Raw genomic sequence first — 16,828 nt, 5'->3', positions numbered from 1 at the left:
GTTTCCCCTCTAAACCCTTTACCAACCTCACGGCCCTCCTCTGGACACTCTCTAGTAGCTTTATATCCTTAACGTGCTGTGGTGCCCAAAACTGCACCCAGCACTCGAGGTGAGGCCGCACCGGCACAGAGCAGAGCGGGACAATCCCCTCCCTCGCCCGGCTGCAATGCAGGGCTCGATGCACCCCAGGGCACGGCTGGGCCTCTTGGCTGCCAGGGCACACTGTTGGCTCGTGTTCAACTTGCCATCGACCAGAACCCCCAGGTCCCTCTCTGCAGAGCTGCTCTCCAGCCTCTCGTTGCCCAGTCCGTATGTCCATCCGGGGTTGCCTTGCCCCAGGTGCAAAAGCCAGCACTTGCCCTTGTTAAACTTCATATTGTTGGTGATTGCCCAGCTCTCTAATTTGTCTAGATCCCTCTGCAGGGCCCCTCTGCCCTCGAGAGTGTCAACAGCTCCTCCCAATTTTGTGTTGTTAGCAAACTTAATCAGTATTCCTTCAAGTCCTGCATCCAAGTCATTTATGAAGACATTAAAGAGTACCCGCCCCAAGATGGATCCCTGCAGAACCCCACTAATGACTGGCTGCCAGCCCGATGTAACCCCATTTACTATGACCCTTTGAGCCCAACCCATCAGCCAATTGCTCACCCACTGCATTACATGTTTATCCAGCTGCATGTTGGGCATTTTGTCCTGGAGGATACTGTGAGAGACAGTATTGAAAGCTTTACTGAAATCCAAAAATATTACCTCAACTGGCTTCCCTTGGTCAGCCGGGTGGGTAACCTTATCATAGAAAGAAATTAAGTTTGTTAAGCAGGACTTTCCCCTCATGAACCCATGCTGGCTGGGACCAATGACTGCATTGTCTTTCAGGTGGTTTTCAATAACTCCCAGAATAATCTTCTCCATAATTTGGCCAGGCACAGAAGTGAGACTGATAGGCCTGTAGTTACTGGGGTCATCCCTGTTGCCCTTCTTGAAGACTGGGACAACGTTTGGCAGCTTCCAGTCAATGGGGCCCTCTCCAGAATCCCAAGAGCATTGAAAAATCATTGAGAGAGGTCCCACTATGACATCAGCCAGCTTCTAAGTACCCTTGGATGTATCCCATCAGGCCCCACTAACTTGTAGGGATCCAGCTGGAGCAGAGAGTCCTGCACAAGTTTGGGGATGATTGGGAGTTTATCATTCCCACAGTCATGGTTCTCTAGGCCAGGGCTCTGGGGGCCTCTGAGCCCACCATTGATGTTGAAGACTGAGGCGAAGAAAGCATTAAACCTCTCTGCTCAGACAATGTATCTGAGGCTCCATCTTATTTCTGGATCTTGTTCCAGTTAATTCCCCCTACCAGTTTGCAGCACCTAAATGAGATGCAATAAGCATCAGGCCCTGGGTTCCCTGGTCTTTCTCCCCTGGTATCCTGGGCCAATTGCTCTTCATGCTACTGCAGACTTGTTTTGCCAGTCTTAGGATGGTGGTATTAATATTCACTTGCTATCCAGCAGTTTTTTGAGACAGTCTATTCAAGTGTGAAAAGCATTTTGAGGTCTCAGGTCATGCTACAGAAGTGAGAACAGTTATTTCTTCTCTTTTGCTTCATTTCTCTGTGGCCTGTTCTACTTCTAAATGCTGGAAGTGGCACTGACCAGAAAAGAGGATATCTGTTCTGCAGGAGAAAAAGAAGAGGAAGTCTGTTTTGCAGGAGAAAAAGAGGAATATGCTTTGAAGGAAAGAGAAAACACAGGGAAGAAAGGATGAGTGCATGTGAAAGGGAGGACACAGATTCCAGTACAGGCAAGAAATGGTTTAGTAGTCAGGGTGTTCAATCCCTATACCAAAAAAGGTGAATATCCTCACTGGTACATCTTGGGTCCGGTATAGCAGAGGCCATAGATTCCTCCTAGGCCCCAACGAATGCTCACAGGAGGAGCTTTGAGGATGCTGCAATGTTTCCACAGAGGGTTCCATTTCAGAAAAAAAAAGATTTGGTAGCAAAAGTCCTGGCCCATACTTGCAATCTCTTTCTCATTTATTTGCTCAAGTAATCCCCAGTGCTTGATTTATGTAAGACTTGAATTAATGGTGTATTTATTCAGAGATCTTAAATTGCACTGATGTGATGAGGTAAAATTGCAAGCTGATGCAGTTTCAAGGGTATTAACAAGCATATGTCAGTGTGGCAGATCCCACTTGCCACTGAGGGACCCAAGCATATTCAAAGATTTCCAGAGAAGGTGATAAGAAGGCTCTTCTTTTGCAAGTAAAACTGCTTTTCATGAAGGAGAATTTCTCTTAGCACTGAGGTGGGGCAGAGAAGTATGGTACCTATCAGAGACTTTCGGTGAGCAGTGTCGGTTTAAGCTCAGACACTAAATAAAGTACATTCTTTGGTTCTGAGCAATTTCTGAATAATGTATGGTACCAGGAATACAACAAAGTCCAGATGAGCAAGAAGCATGGAGCGGTTAACACCCTGATCTAGTGGAGGCTCTGCAAATATGAAGGTGACTATAACTTCAAGCAGAGTTGCCCTTAAAAAAGGCAATCAAACTGAAATCTCCATTGTTTCTGGCATTAGCTGTTTCTGAAGCACTTTATGTTTCCGATAGGTGTTTAGTGACTTCAGGCAATCAACGCTAGCTATGAAGCTTTTACTGAATGGGATTTAAACATTTTAAATGAAGAGGAGGAAAAATGATAATATAAGTCTGACTGATGTGGGTGGAGAGTCAGTGTGACCATTTGGAGATCCACTGAAAGACAGAACGTGAGACAAAATGCTCATGAAGAAACTACTGGAAGTCCCAGTATTGAAATATGTTTCAGCAAATAAGGTACAGTTAGGAAAGAAAGCTACTCAGCCCATGAAGCCTGTGGAGAACATCAGCTTGAAAAAGATGAGGTGAGATGGTTGGAGATGAAAAATGTAGCTCGTATCAAAATGTCCAGCTACTTTGCCAAGTGGTGCCAGTGATGCATCGTATATCATAGGTGCTAGCGGTTTGCACCATGCGGAAGTGAAACAAGAGTACCCACACAACTAGAAACGGTTATGGCAGGCAGACAGGGGACTTAGAGATGTTCAGAGATGGACGGCAAAACAGAAGGTCTTGAAGTGGTTTGGGGTTCAGGAACTACTGTGACTTTCTGTGGGAGCGGTGTTATCACAAGAGGGAGCTGTCTCTCTGTATGAGATTGTCACCCCAGACAAAAACATACTGCAGAGAAATAGCACCAGGGTGCTCAGACTCTGAGAGGGGCAGGAGGCAGGAGGTCTTGAGTGCTCAGACAGGCAGTGACCACAGCAGGAGAGCATGGGCTGAACCAGGTTAGCAGAACTAATCCTGCAGGGCAGCCACCAACACTGAACACTGCTAACTGCTCTTCTCAAGTCAGACCCTGCATCATGTTAATGCCATCAGTTAATTGTTTTTATTTGTTGACTTCGCTGGGGAGAGAGACGAAGGAAAAGTGCTTGGTCAAAGTCAAACTGCATGCCGGTCAGAGGTTCATGTGACAATGCAGCTGACCACCAAGGCTCAGACGGTGAACGCAGTCGGTGTGTGTCAGAGTCAGCTCTGAGCAGTATCTGAACACAATGGGGCCTGTGTACCCAGCAGAGGGCATGTGCGCACACACACTCCTACCTTTACCTTTGGGGCATCATTTCTTAGATAACGAGCTATCAGTGCCCTCAGAAGCTGTGTAAGTAGTTACAGGACAAAGCCAGAGGCATCACCCGTTCCCTTTGAATAAGCTGTGGTTTCTGTTACTGGGTCCAAACCTACCCTTGATTTTCATTCTTGTCCTGCTGCAAGAGGTGCCAAACTCCCATTTCTGATCAAGATTAGTGGTCCAGAGGAACCAAGCCACATCCCTGAGCTGAGGTCTAAACACTAGCTTCTGTGTTTACCATTCGTCAGGGAAACCAGCCTGTAACCTCCTCACTTTGAGCTTAGTTCCACCTTCCTGATTTTTCTGTAAATGCCTCATGCCTAATTTTGGTAGACTCGTTTTACTGTAGTCTGGGACTGAGCTGAAAGCTTTGTTTCCTGCCAAGAATCTTGAGAGGATAATACATATCCAAGCAGTTCGCATCAGTGCCATAGCATCTGAAACGCCCTGCAGAAGGCTAACACAGTATATTCGTATGCTCCCTGGGCAGGAAGACAGACAGTTCTTTCAGTGGATGCACTAAGGTAAATAATGGATTGTGCTATATATGTTCAATGATGGGACAAGACACAGAAGATCTGGCTAAAGGGGAGAAAAACACTCCAGTTTGAGAAGTTAGAAGGCATTAGAAATACAGAAGAAAAGCAAATAGGCTTGACGATGGGGGAATGGACGGAGATCAGAGATCTGGGCTCCTTGCCACAGGCTGCTTGACCTCAGGCAAATCTTCTGAGCTCCTATTTCTCCTCCTACCCTTTGTCTATGTAGCTCCCAGGAGCTTCTAGGCAGGGCTGGTCTCAAATGCAGCAGTGAGGATATTTTATCATGGTCATTGCTTCTAAGACATACGATGAAATTATTTCATATATACATATATATATAAAAAAACAACCTTCAGGACGCGTTATAGAGCAAAAAAGAAATAAACGTAGAATGCCTCGGGAACATGTGGAGAGTTCCCAGCCGGTTATTAATCCACTTGCAGGACAAGGCTTTTGCTGAAGTTTAAAATTACATTTAGATTAAAAAAAAACAACCAAACATACAAAAAAAAAACCCACAAAAACCAACAAAAACCCAACAAAACCGGGGTGGGGAAATTTTATTTGGAGCCAGAGGTCTGGCTCCAGCCTCAGCACCCGCCCGCCGTGACGCCGGCAGAGGAGCAACCCCCCCGCGGCCCCCGGCCCCGGCAGCAGGCGGGCCCCGCTCGGCTCCGGCCCGGCCCGGCCCCCCGGCGCGGCGGCGGGCGGCTCCGCGGTGCCGCGGGCGGGGGCTCAGCCGGCGCCGCCGCTTGTTGATCGCGGCGGCCGCCGCTGCTCCGCGCCCCCCGCGCCCCGCTCCGCGCCCCGCTCCGCGCCCCCCGGGCCCCGCTCCGCGCCGGCAGCCCCCGCGCCCGGGCTGGCCGCTGCGCTGCGGCGCCGCTTCCATCCTGCCGTTGCAACAGTGCAAACCCCTCCTTTCCCCCCCTCTTTTTTTCTTTTTTTTTTTTTTTTTTTTGCATGAAGATGGCGGCGCCTCTCGCCAGCAAGGCAGGGTCCGCCGGCACCAACAGCAAGCCTCCCTTCCCGGAGCTGGATTTCCGATCTGGAGCCAGGGTGGAGGAATTGAATAAACTCATCCAGGAATTCACCAAACACGACCAGAGGGAGTACGACGACCAGCGAGCCCTGGAGATCCACACGGCGAAGGACTTCATCTTCTCCATGCTGGGTAGGGCAGGGACGGTGCGGGGCGGGGGCAGATGCCGGCCGGGGACCCCCGGGCAGGGCTCCCCGGCGGGCGGCACCGGCGAACCCTTTTCCCGCGCCGGGCTGGGCTGGGGGGTCACCGGCCTGGGTCTCACCCCCAGGAAACTATGTTTTTCCTGTCCTATCCACCTAGCCTTTAGCAGCGGTGTGTTTATAAGCACAGAGGAAAGGCTGGGTCGCTGAGTTGGCCGGTGCCGGCGGAGCACACCGAACCAGCGGGGCTGGGGGTGAGGCGAGCCCGACCCTTTATTGTCCCGTCCCTGTCCCCCCCAGCCATGAAGACTGTAGGAAACACAGGTGCTTTTTTTTTTTTTTTTTTTTTTTTTTTTGCCCTGGACCGCTTATTTGGTTGTTAGACCGGCTGACGCTTGTACAGGAGCATCCTCTGAACTGCGTTTCTTGCTTAGGTTGCAAAACTTGCTGCGAGTGGAGCGAGTCCGATTGCGGCGGGGGAGTCCTCGGCTGCGTGAAACTTTGAGTCGCGGGCAGGGATCCTTAAACCAGGTGGAACATGTGTTGGCCCTTGCAGAAATCACCTGGGCTCTGGCATGACTAAGGCTTCTTAAGATTACCACTGGAATGACTAACAGCTCTGATTGTCTAGGTAGTCAATTCCTGATAAATATTTACCTTGTTTTGACTAAGAAACCACTCGCACAAATGAGAGCCTTTAGGATACGAGAAGATGCTCTTTAACATGCAGGTTAGATCTTGACATCAGTAATCCGGGTTTGAGTCAATATCTCAAACATTTCTGTACGTAAAATAAGGACATGGGTAAACAGCAGGTGTGGCCAGGTAATGGTCCTTTGTAGCCCAGAGGTGCATGTACACCCTCAGAGTGTATTTGGCACAAACCAAGTGTATGGTCAGCATGTACACTGTGAATAACCTGTGTCACTTTTCTCATTCAGAAACGCAGAGCTCTCCTATTGCGATAATAATTATCTTCTGTAATCACTATAATAGATCACTTCCTCTATAGCCATGAACATACCTGCACTCGCTAAATGATAATCCACCTGACCATCTGGTTATCTTGTAAGGCACCTGGATAAGTGCCTGTTGTGGGGTTTGCACAGTTTTTGAGTGTGTATTGCTTTTTCACCAAGGGCTGTACAGGATACAGCAGTCTAAATTTAGCTTGAGAACAAGGACAACAAGTTGAAAAGTCAGTAGTGTATATATTTATAGTTGCTGTTATAAATATTTTCCCCTTCCTGTTTAAAGAAAATGTGGTGAAGCCGTGGTTGCATCAAAGCCTGTAGGATTTTTGTTATTGAAAACCTGATCCTGTGGAAGTCATCCGCTATTACGATCTGATACATTTTTCAATCAGGGCTTTAAATAACTGGCTGAGGAGGCAGGGCTGGATGGGATGAAGCAAAGAGGAGTGGAGATAAAACAGCCAGAGCAGCAGTTCTGGGTGTGTGGCTAGCAAGTAGAGAAAGCTTTATATGATCCTGTTTATGCAGTTTTTGCAGGGGACAGGGACCACAGCATTTCTTCCTGCCTCACGCGGGAGAAGGCAAGAGAAGAAAGAAGAATGGGCTGGAGCCTGCCCTGTATTTCTGCAAAAGCACCCTAACGCCAGGCTGTTCATGAAAACGGGGAGCCTCAGGCTGTTTAGAAATAACATAAATTAATGCGGCTGTCTTTGTTAATATAAAGGCTGGGAGATGAGTGTTCTTCAGTTTTAAATGTATAGACTAAAAATGGGGTTTAAACAAAAGCTGTATTTCTGTTTAAGTTATGCCTGGCAATTTTCAATGAGACTTGATTCTGGAAAAAAAAAAAAAAAGAAGAGACTTAAGGACCAAGCCCAGGACAAAAATGGAGATGGGATGTCTCATTTGTCTTCATTAGACCCAGAAGTTGTGTTTGTGGATCAGACCCTTCTTAGCCAGAGAGGCTCTTAAATCTAATATGATTTAACTTATTAATAAATAGCTCTTTCCCCTGTGCCTGATCCCTCCCATACGTACTGCTCTTATCTCATCGGGTGACGATAGGAAAATTAAACGTAGCTTTCCTGATTTAATTACATTGGTGTGTAATTGGTGGATGAATGATAGGCGAGGAGACTTTGCGCGGATTCTCAGATGTTTGTACTCTGCATGGCGTGCCCTCTAGGTCAGATCTTTTCTTTCTGTTTATATTAACTCTTTTTTCGCCTGTGTTGTCTTGCACTGGCTATTAGCGACTGAACTCTGGGAGATCTCAAGAGTTGGGCTATGATAAATTTAGGGACAGGTACTCCTTGTTATGACTTTGTCCAAAATCTTGTGCCTCAAGCATTAGAATAGGGCTGTAAATGATTTACCTGTGTGGTGGGGGAAGTATTTTCTGAATGTGGGCAGTTCCTAATCATCCCATTCATAGTTACCAAGACCATATGGTCTTGCTAACACCCTACACTGAAGCAGCAGGTGTCTTTTGGTGCCTTTGCTGGGTAAGTTCCTGTACTCACACTGAGCTGTGCCTGATCGTTGCTTGTCTTTTTGACACAGGTTTTGACACTGAGCCTCAAAGGAAGGGAAGGCTATATTAATCAAGACAAATAGTGGAGAAAATAGTCTTGTGTTCTGGGCAGTGGGCTGGCTGGGAATGACTGAGGGAGCAAGTCTCTGTATGCCAGTCATGAAAGTTGCTAATTACTTATTCTCCCTGTGACTTGTTTTTGGGGTTTTTTTTTGTGCTTAAAGAGTGATGAAGGAGTATTTTTATCAAGTGATGCTATTACAGGCAATGATATTTTGAATTTTAAAGCACATGCTGCTATTGTGATAAGAGGTGCATATATTAGCACTCGTATTACAAAACCTTTTAGGGGTACCTGGCCTAGAGAGTATTGTTCCTGCAGTACAAGTACTTCTGGGAAAATTCTTTAATAAACACTACCCGTCTGTTTCTGTTCAGCACCTAAATGAAAAAGTGTTGCAATGCACAGATGTGCTACGCTTAAAAAAAAGCCACATATTATCTTCTTGGGAATTAGAACATTGTGTATTAAACAACCCCTTGAAATTTCTAGTGCTATTGCTGCCTCAAACCAGATCATGTTATTAGGGATACTGACTCTTATGTTTTACTTCCTAAGAAGACAAGAAAAGAAAAGAGCAAGGAGGTATGAATAAATACAGATGATACTGAACTATTGCCTCCACTCCAAGCACACACTGGCATTCAGTCATCTAGAGCAGTTTTCAAGCTCTTTAGGTTGGTATTTTGTTTCCTTTCTTATTATGAGACTTCTTCTTTTCTGTAGAGTCAGAAGAGGGATGCTCAGGACATTTCATGGTATTCTCTTTCCTCTCATTGCCCTCTCCCCCCCCCCCCCCCCCCCCCCCAAATCAGGGGAAGGACTGGTTTAAATTGGTGCCAAAGTGAGCATTTTTTTTTTTTTTAAGGCCTCTAGTGAATCTTTTTGCCGCTTCAGTGGTTGCATCTCACTTCTGCAGGAGAGGACTGGAGCTGCCCACCAGGACAGGCCACACTTCAGGGATCTGCAGCCAGCTGCAACCTAAGAGCTGTTGACAAGAGCTCTACAGAGCTTGTATCAGCACCTGATACAGGAGAGGCGGTGAGCCTATTCTGAGAGCATTTCCCTTTTCTCTGGTGTTGGCCCGGTGCTGAGCTGGATGTGCTAACAAGTGTTTGTGATAGAGGCAAGTCTCATGGTGGAGGCAGAGCTGGCATCAGCAAAAGATTTCTGCTGCCAATACCAGCTTCCCAAACGGAGTGAGTTACCCTGCTGGGTCCCTGCATCTGCAGCAAGGCTTCCAGCTGTTTCTTGGACTGACAAGCCCCTAAAATATGTGCAGCGGAGGTGCAGATTGCTCTGCTGAGAACACAGATGGCCTGACACCACCTTGGTTTTATTAACATCTTCTACAAGAGAAGCATTTCGCAGTCCTCCCCTGTACCCGAGGTCTGTATAGCAGAACAACATTGGTAGTGTGACTGTTGTGTGGGTTTGTGCAGCATTTTTTAATCCCTTTCCCTACCTGGCATAACTTGCTGATGAAACCTTCTATTGTAGATTAGATTTCAGGCATTGTTGGAAGTATTACCTGTTTGTCTGTGATACATCACAGAAATTCTCTAGTTTCTTTTGCTGTGTCGAGCTGATGAAATAGCAACACGATTGGAGTGATCTCTCTAGGGTTAAGTCTTTTGTGTGTGTGCGCCTTTTCTCAAGAGAGGCCAATCATGATAGGAGCACACTGTACTCTGAGGCCTATGTTAATAAAGGCTCCCTGCTGTCATTCCCTGTGCTGCTGAATGCATAATGCACAGCTGTTAAAAACAACCTTACTGTATTGCAGATTTCATTCCTGGCTTCTGTTGGGTCTTCTCTCCCTGCAGGCCACATGTTTCTGTATTTGCATTTTTGGTTGTGGGGAGTTTGTGTTCTTTTTTCCTTAAGGGACAGGTTGCTATGCTGGTGAAGTAACCCTAACAAGGCATTGGTAGCTTCTATTTGGTTGTAGCTACAAGAATTCAACGAATTTAATTTAACTAGGTATTCTTTCTGTGTAACTAGTTAAAAAGGATCGGTAGCCTCCTCTGTCTCTTTGTTCAAAGTGATTGTTGCTCCATGTGTGCAGTGAAAATAGCTTGAAAATCTTTCTCTCAATTGGTTTTAAGATGCTGGTACTTCACTTGCTCAACTACTGTTTTGAAACATTAGTCTGTGATGCAAAGTATTTAGTGTAATAGCTAGGAACATGTCCTGAGGGCACAAATTCTCCGTTCTCGTGGCAGGCTTGTCAAACTGCCCACCGCCTGTTCCTTCAGACTGTGGAAATATTTGTAAGAGATTTGGGTGAATACTTGCCAAGCCCAATTATGCAATTATGTTTTAAGGGCAATTTTGTAATTATAGTGGAGGATGGTAACCAGGATACGTGAGTTGTTGGGTTTTTGACTTTTCCTTTTTTCTTGCACATGACTTTGCATGAATGCTAAAACATTCAGAGCAATTCTAGTCAGAAATCAGTTGTTCAACTTTCTTTTGGGCAGCTGGCTATTTTTGTAGGTGAAGCTAAATGCAAATACAACATTGGCCAGGAAGACTGGAGGACATGTTTTATTATAGCTTTGGTGATTTATAAGATGACTGTGTACTTGGAGACCCAGAGCAGCCCAATACTAGAGGAGATTCAGGATGTAATAGGCCTGCTTGGACTTCTCAAAGGGAATCTCCAAGCTGTGCAAGTTTTTTGAATAGCTGGGATTGTCTTTCTTAATTTTTATTTGACAGATGCCAGGTTCCTGCTGGTTTTAACCATCTCCTGGACAGCTAAAACTTTTTTGCATCTTTTCTTGGGCCTTGACATGTACACTCTTGCCCCTGCTCATCGCCCAGTCCTTTTACTCCAAAGATGGCACATCTCTGGAACCCTTCCCTGTGTTCCCTTCTCTGTCTAGGTCAGACCCTAGCTGTTTGTACTCTGCAGGATTGACTAGGTGAGAAAGTACCAGGAAGAATGTGGTTAAATTCAAGAGAGTAGCTCTCACCTCCCGCCAAGGGGTCTTCAGCTGCCAGGGCTGCTTCAGCATAATGCTGTGAACAGTGATTGAGATGACAACTGCATCTCCAGGCAAGTCTGTGTGAGACCCTGCAGAGGCAGCTGCAAGTAGAGGCTCTGGCATAGACCTCTCAGCTCTCTTTGAGTCTAAGAAAAATGACCTGCCGTTGAGTCCATTACCTATGGCTGGGTGATGCTACTGTATGAAGCTAACTTGAGAAGCAAGAGCTGTAGTTAATTTCCTATGGAAAAAAGAGGCTTAAGAATTGAATGCATTATGTAGTGACGTACCTCCTGAGCCAGGTATTCCTTTAGCAATTTACAGATGGGATCGGTTAAGTTCCATATCCTAAAAGAAAACTCTTAATTCTGCTCATCAGTAGCTTTCCCTGCTATCCTCTGAGCAAGGAAATAAAATTCCTTGTGAGTAACAGTCTGTTCATCTGCACAATATACTATATTACATTTAGACTTTCCTTAATTTGCCTGTCTTTGGGGCATGAAACAAGCAGTAGAGTAGATGGAGTTCTGGGGAAGCAAAGAAGGGCATCTCTCCTGCTTTTTTCCTTGGAAAAGCAGAGGACCTTTCATGGGTGCTAAAGTAGAAGGCAGCTTTGGATGTTGTACTCACAGAACTTTCCCTTATTGAGAAAAGAGGAGTGTGCCTGCATGGGAGCAAGGGTGAGAGAGCTGAAAAATGACCTTTAGGTGGACGTCTCGAGGTATTTGCCCAAGTCCCGTTCTGATCGCTAGTAGTGCGATGTTAGTTCAGGAGACTGAACTGTAGCTGCATCGGAACTTGCAGCCATACTTCATAGTTCCCCATCCTAACTATGGATTTTATATCCAGTGAAGGTTTATGACTTCTGTTAGCACAAACCTGTCTTACTGTCTGACCAACAAAAATATGAGGGTTGGCTTCTTTTTTTGCTAATACAACTAGAAGGCAGTTTGAGACATTCAAAATAGATCTTTCCACAGCAGCTGATGTTCCCATTGACAGATGCTGCTATGGATTTTGCTCTCTTTAATAAAGAGAACTCCACTGTTTGCTTTCATTTCTACCATTCTGTTGCATTCCCTTTTACTGCAAATAGCAATTGTCCTAGACTGAGTGGATTAATCTGTGCCTCGGTACTTCAGCCAGCCTGACAGGTCCCTGAATCATGCACTTCTGCATTAGATAAACTTTCTGCAGTTCTTTCAAAGCAACCATTTTGGTGACTTTCTGGTTGTAAGGGAATCAACGTGTGCTGTAGCATTCAGTTTGAGGAAGATAGATTCCCTTCTCCCCAAGATATTTGTCTTTTGAGCTTTTAATAAACACTTGATGCTTAAGGAAGTTACAACAATCCTGTTAGTGCATTATATGTCATCTGTCAGGCAGTATGATTTTAATGTAATTTAAAGCATTTAATTAGAAAGTTGTTAATGCATTTTCTTATGAGCATGCTGGTGTTGAAAGTACAATTTGCATACCACTGAGTGGGGGTGATTAATTACTTTAAGGTTCATAATATCCATGTCTTTGAAACAGCAGTGGTAGCTACTTTCACCCACTCATGTTTAGGGCTGTGGGCAGAAGTTTGCACAGCACTGGGCGGCCTCAGCTTGTGGAACAAGAGGTGGGTGGCATCCATTTCACCCTAAGAAAATCACTCTGTAGGTAAAACGCTGAGTCAGGACACCCTAGACCTATGTTTCCTTCCGAGCTGCCCCAAATTTGCACAGAGCTGTGCAAGTTTCTGAATATGATGATACGTAGCGGGGCCTTGGTACTACCAGATGCCTGCCTTGTCTCCTGTGCTTTGGCAATCTGTGAAAGGTGGGGTGGTACCAGAATAGCGGAACATTGTGGTGGTGCTGTTCTTCATGATAGGATGGTTTAACCGTGCAACCCTCTGAGACTTAAGCTGGAAAATAAAGTCTGTTTTTGAGAGTCTAGCTTGAGAAAGTATTTAAATAGTGAAGGCACATAGTTGCTCTGTTATTGGGTGTTGATCTAGTGGCGTCAACATCAAGTACAGTTCAGCCCCTGAGAGAGATTACAGCCTGACCCAGATAGGCAGTTCTAGCAAGTAATCTTATTTTATACAGAAGGGATCCCAAAGCAAAATTGAGACAAATTAGTTTAAAGAATGCATCCTGGCCACAGTCTGCATGCTGATGTAATTTGGCAGAGTCAGGCAACGCCAAGCAGTAGGAGACAGCAGTTTGGGACAGAAAGGAAGGGAAAATTACAAGACATGGCCAGAGCTATAAATCCTGCTGGGATAGCCATAAGGAATTGGTAGAGAATAAGTTGTTTGGTTTTTTGTGTTTTTTTTTTTTCATTTGTTTGTTTGTTTTTTGTTCAACAGCACCTTTCTAAGGTCATGATTTAGATGAAAAGTAGAGGTTTATGTGTGGGATGTTGTTGGTCTGCTTAGATCTTCTCTACTGTGGCTTGCTGTCAAACCACGCGGAATTTCTTCCACCCACTGTTGGAATGAGTTCATAAAAGATTTGGTCCAGAACTGCTGAGCAGCTAGGGAACACTTGCGGTTGAATCTAGAAATTACAAAGTCCATTCTTGCTTTACTGCATGGTCTGTTAGGCCATGTGCTTTTTCTGGTCTAAAATGTCTTTAACTCTCCTGTTCATGTTGTAGGATCTTTTGACACTGCACCACACCTCTCTCAAGGAAGGATGTGTTTTTTTCAGTCGTGCATATATGAACTTGTTTAGAAAATCGGGTGCTGAGGTTGTGAGGAAGGAATTGTATTAAACAGCTACCAGAAATGCTAAGACAAACACTGCAGTTAGCTTCTGTGGTTTTTCCCTTCAGCACTTCTACTCTTTGCATTTTAATGGGTATCTCGAAGAGCTGGTGATGCTTTGGGTGACTCCTCTTGGAAATGAATCCTGTGCTAATAGCTCTGTCTGGGCTTGATCCACAGGCAGATGCTTGGAGATATTTCATGTTTGTTTTGTACCTCACTAATTAATGTATAACTTCGTGGCAGAACAGCAGGAAAGCTGCGTTTGCTGACACTTCATGATATAATGATTTAATCCTTTGTGACACATTCCTGCTGAGTGTCAAAGCTGATAACTCTAATCTCTGTCCCTAGCTCAGTGCGACAGGAACCTGTTCTAGAGGGCATTTTTCAGGAGCTTGGAAGCTCTTGTCGGTACTTTGTGACCAGTTTGTGTAAACTTTTTTTGTACATTGATGCTCTTGAATGTGATTGTACAGCATTGCCTGGTGCACTGGGGAATCTGGAGTTGAGTTTAAACAAAGGAGCTAACTGACTGCATTCAAATGAAATAAGGCTTGTCCCAAGAGGAGGGGTGGAAATACCCTAATCTCCTTCTAAATATACTTCTTTCTTGCCAGTGTTAAGAGCGGTGTGGTTATGCTCTTTGTTGTATATTATTATGAAGCCTGGGTATGGATGCAGATCTATACCCAGGGATAGCTCTACAGCTACTCTCCGGTGGTTATTGCTCATGACAGAACCAACAGAGCTTGCTTCTGTTCCAGCATGGACAGTGAATTGCTGTTTATTTTAAACTTTTGGTTGAATGGTGTTCATAAAACAATTTGCGGCTCTGCAAATAGAGGAGGGAATGTCACTGTAACAACACTTCGGGGCCTCTGTTGCCTTCTGTCTCTCAAATTTGCCTTTTGAAAGTTGCATACAGTGTGCTGAATGGCAGATCAGGTATTGATATTGGTCCCTTGATATTAGGCCCTCAAAGCTTGAGTTGCTGAAATGTCTGTATGTCATAGACAGTAGGGCAACCATGTGCTAAGCAATCCGTGACTTGGGGAAAACAAGAGGGATATAGTCTCTCTGCAAGTGCAGCATGTCTCTGAACAAGCTGCACCTTCAGAATTAAATGCCTGGCTCTTTTTCCAATGTGCAAGCTGTAACGCACATCTAAGTGCAGTATTGAGAAAAACGAGCTATTACAATTTGACTGAGCACGTCAGAGACTTGTTTTATGTGCTAATTTGTCAGTAAAAGCCTGACCCTGTACTCCCAATTTTTCCGAATATCCTATGAATTTTGTGAACATGCAAAGCATGCAGTAGAGGCAGCAATGTTATCAGTATAACTACTTTGACACAGGCTTGCGATATCAAAGAATGACTATGTCTGTGCAGTTATTTTAATTATCCTGGGGAGGGCTTCCTATGTTCTGTGTAAGCACTTAGCAAAACTATTTGCACATTATCAGAGCTGCAGAGTTAAGTTACAAGTTAGTCTGGAAAATCAAAGTTAAAAAAATGTGATTTTGATCTTCTTAAAGCTAGATTCTAGTTCTGGAAACATAAGGCACTCCTGAGTTACTTTAAAACTAGATAATCTCTCATTCCTTCACCCAAGCTGCCGACAGGAGGTTTAGAATCATCCTTTTGTCTAAGCTGTTTCTTATCAATGCAGGTAAAGAAATCAGTGTCTAAAAACCTGCTCTTATGCTGAGACCAGTCTGGTAAGACATTGCTTGTGTATGTGAATCACACTCTTACACTAGAGTACATCACCCTGAGTTCTCAACTTTTTTTAACCTTTTCTTCACCTTGAAAAATGTATGTGTATCTATTTTCTGTCTGTCTTTGCCCCAAACAAATAATTTAGGTGGAAAATGTTTGCTCTTCAAGGGCAGTGATGACAGTGCTTTGGAGCATAGGATAGTGCTGTTCAGACATGGTATAACCTAGGTTTGCAGGTGGAGGTCTCATCCCCTCCCAGCAACGCTGTTGCACTGTGACAGGCCTCACTGAGCTGAGGTCAGCCCTGCTCGGCGAGGACTGTAGGAGTCCTGTGGAAGAGATTTCTGTCTGAGAGAGACAGGAGTGGGGAGACGAATGAAATCTCCAGACCCACAGCATGTCGATAGACCTCCTGTTCTTAATTTGCATCTGTAAATGGCACTAGTATCCACTGTTGTGCACCAGGACGATAATAAATAACAATCCTTAGCATTCATAAACTGCTTAACAATTTTCAGTGTTTGACACATGTTAAGTAATTCAGCCAAGATGCAAATATTCTGTGAGCAAAGCTACTCCTCTTGCTGCCCAGGGGAACCTTCCATTACGGCTGGGAAAAGGCTTTTCTTTTCCCCTTAACTGGAGCTGTTGGCAGGAATGTTCTATACAGGGACAGCATCTTTCTTCCTGAAGTTTTTAAGCCTTTGCATGTTCCCATTAGCACAAGAACTGGACTACTCCCAAGTCATATTAAGCAAATTATGCAGGAGACTTCCCTGTATGTTCTGTGCTGCAGATATGCAGACCTAGAATTATAGATTTGTGGTTTCAGAAGCTATTGAGTTAGCAAAGATGTTGATGCATTAAGTGCATCTTTCCGTGCTTGCATAAGGCCTTGGTGGAACACCATGTCCAGTGGACCACAGGGCTCAGGAGGTGAATAAACATCTGTCAGTTGTAGCTATGCTGGATCATCAGACCATGTGTTGAAGAGAATTGAGGATGCTTGGTGAGTGGCTTTGGTCCATGTTTCACTAGATCCAGCATCTGCTAGAGCACCAGTCTGTCTTTGGGGCAGGAGAAAGCCCAACAGAAGGCCTGTTGCCAGGTAAAAGATGCGTTTTGAGGGTGGTTAAAAGCATTATGTCCTATTTTTCACAATCCTGAGTCCCAAACATGGAGTAATGCATGCATTGGCGTGAATCTAATTTGTCTGGCCTTTCACTCACTTTCTGCCTTGGCATTCTGTGTATGCATGTAGAGCTGGTGAGGGGGAGTTTGATGCATCTGTGTCTGTGTCTTTGAGCTGGGCAGGATTGGTTGTACTTTTTATTTGCGAGAATAGCATTTCTTTTTAGCATTCCATTAGGGTGACTTGAAGA

General features: G+C 45.0%; 1 protein-coding gene across 2 annotated transcripts in view; it reads left to right on the top strand.

The window, feature by feature from the left end:
- The first annotated feature begins 4,916 nt into the window (after nt 1–4,916).
- The window catches only part of MB21D2 (Mab-21 domain containing 2), a 66,946-nt gene continuing 55,034 nt past the window's right edge, over nt 4,917–16,828 (top strand). Inside the window, exon 1 of one of the 2 annotated variants that reach the window (XM_064457600.1) lies at nt 4,917–5,391. In XM_064457600.1, the coding sequence (XP_064313670.1) occupies nt 5,181–5,391 (211 nt within the window). In that variant the 5' untranslated portion in view covers nt 4,917–5,180. The remainder of the gene's footprint in view (nt 5,392–16,828) is intronic. The other variant, XM_064457601.1, reaches the window with a different exon arrangement.

The sequence above is a fragment of the Phalacrocorax carbo genome, chromosome 7 (assembly GCF_963921805.1).
Source record: "Phalacrocorax carbo chromosome 7, bPhaCar2.1, whole genome shotgun sequence".
Classification (NCBI taxonomy): domain Eukaryota; kingdom Metazoa; phylum Chordata; class Aves; order Suliformes; family Phalacrocoracidae; genus Phalacrocorax; species Phalacrocorax carbo.
This window is presented reverse-complemented; position numbering and strand designations above follow the sequence as displayed.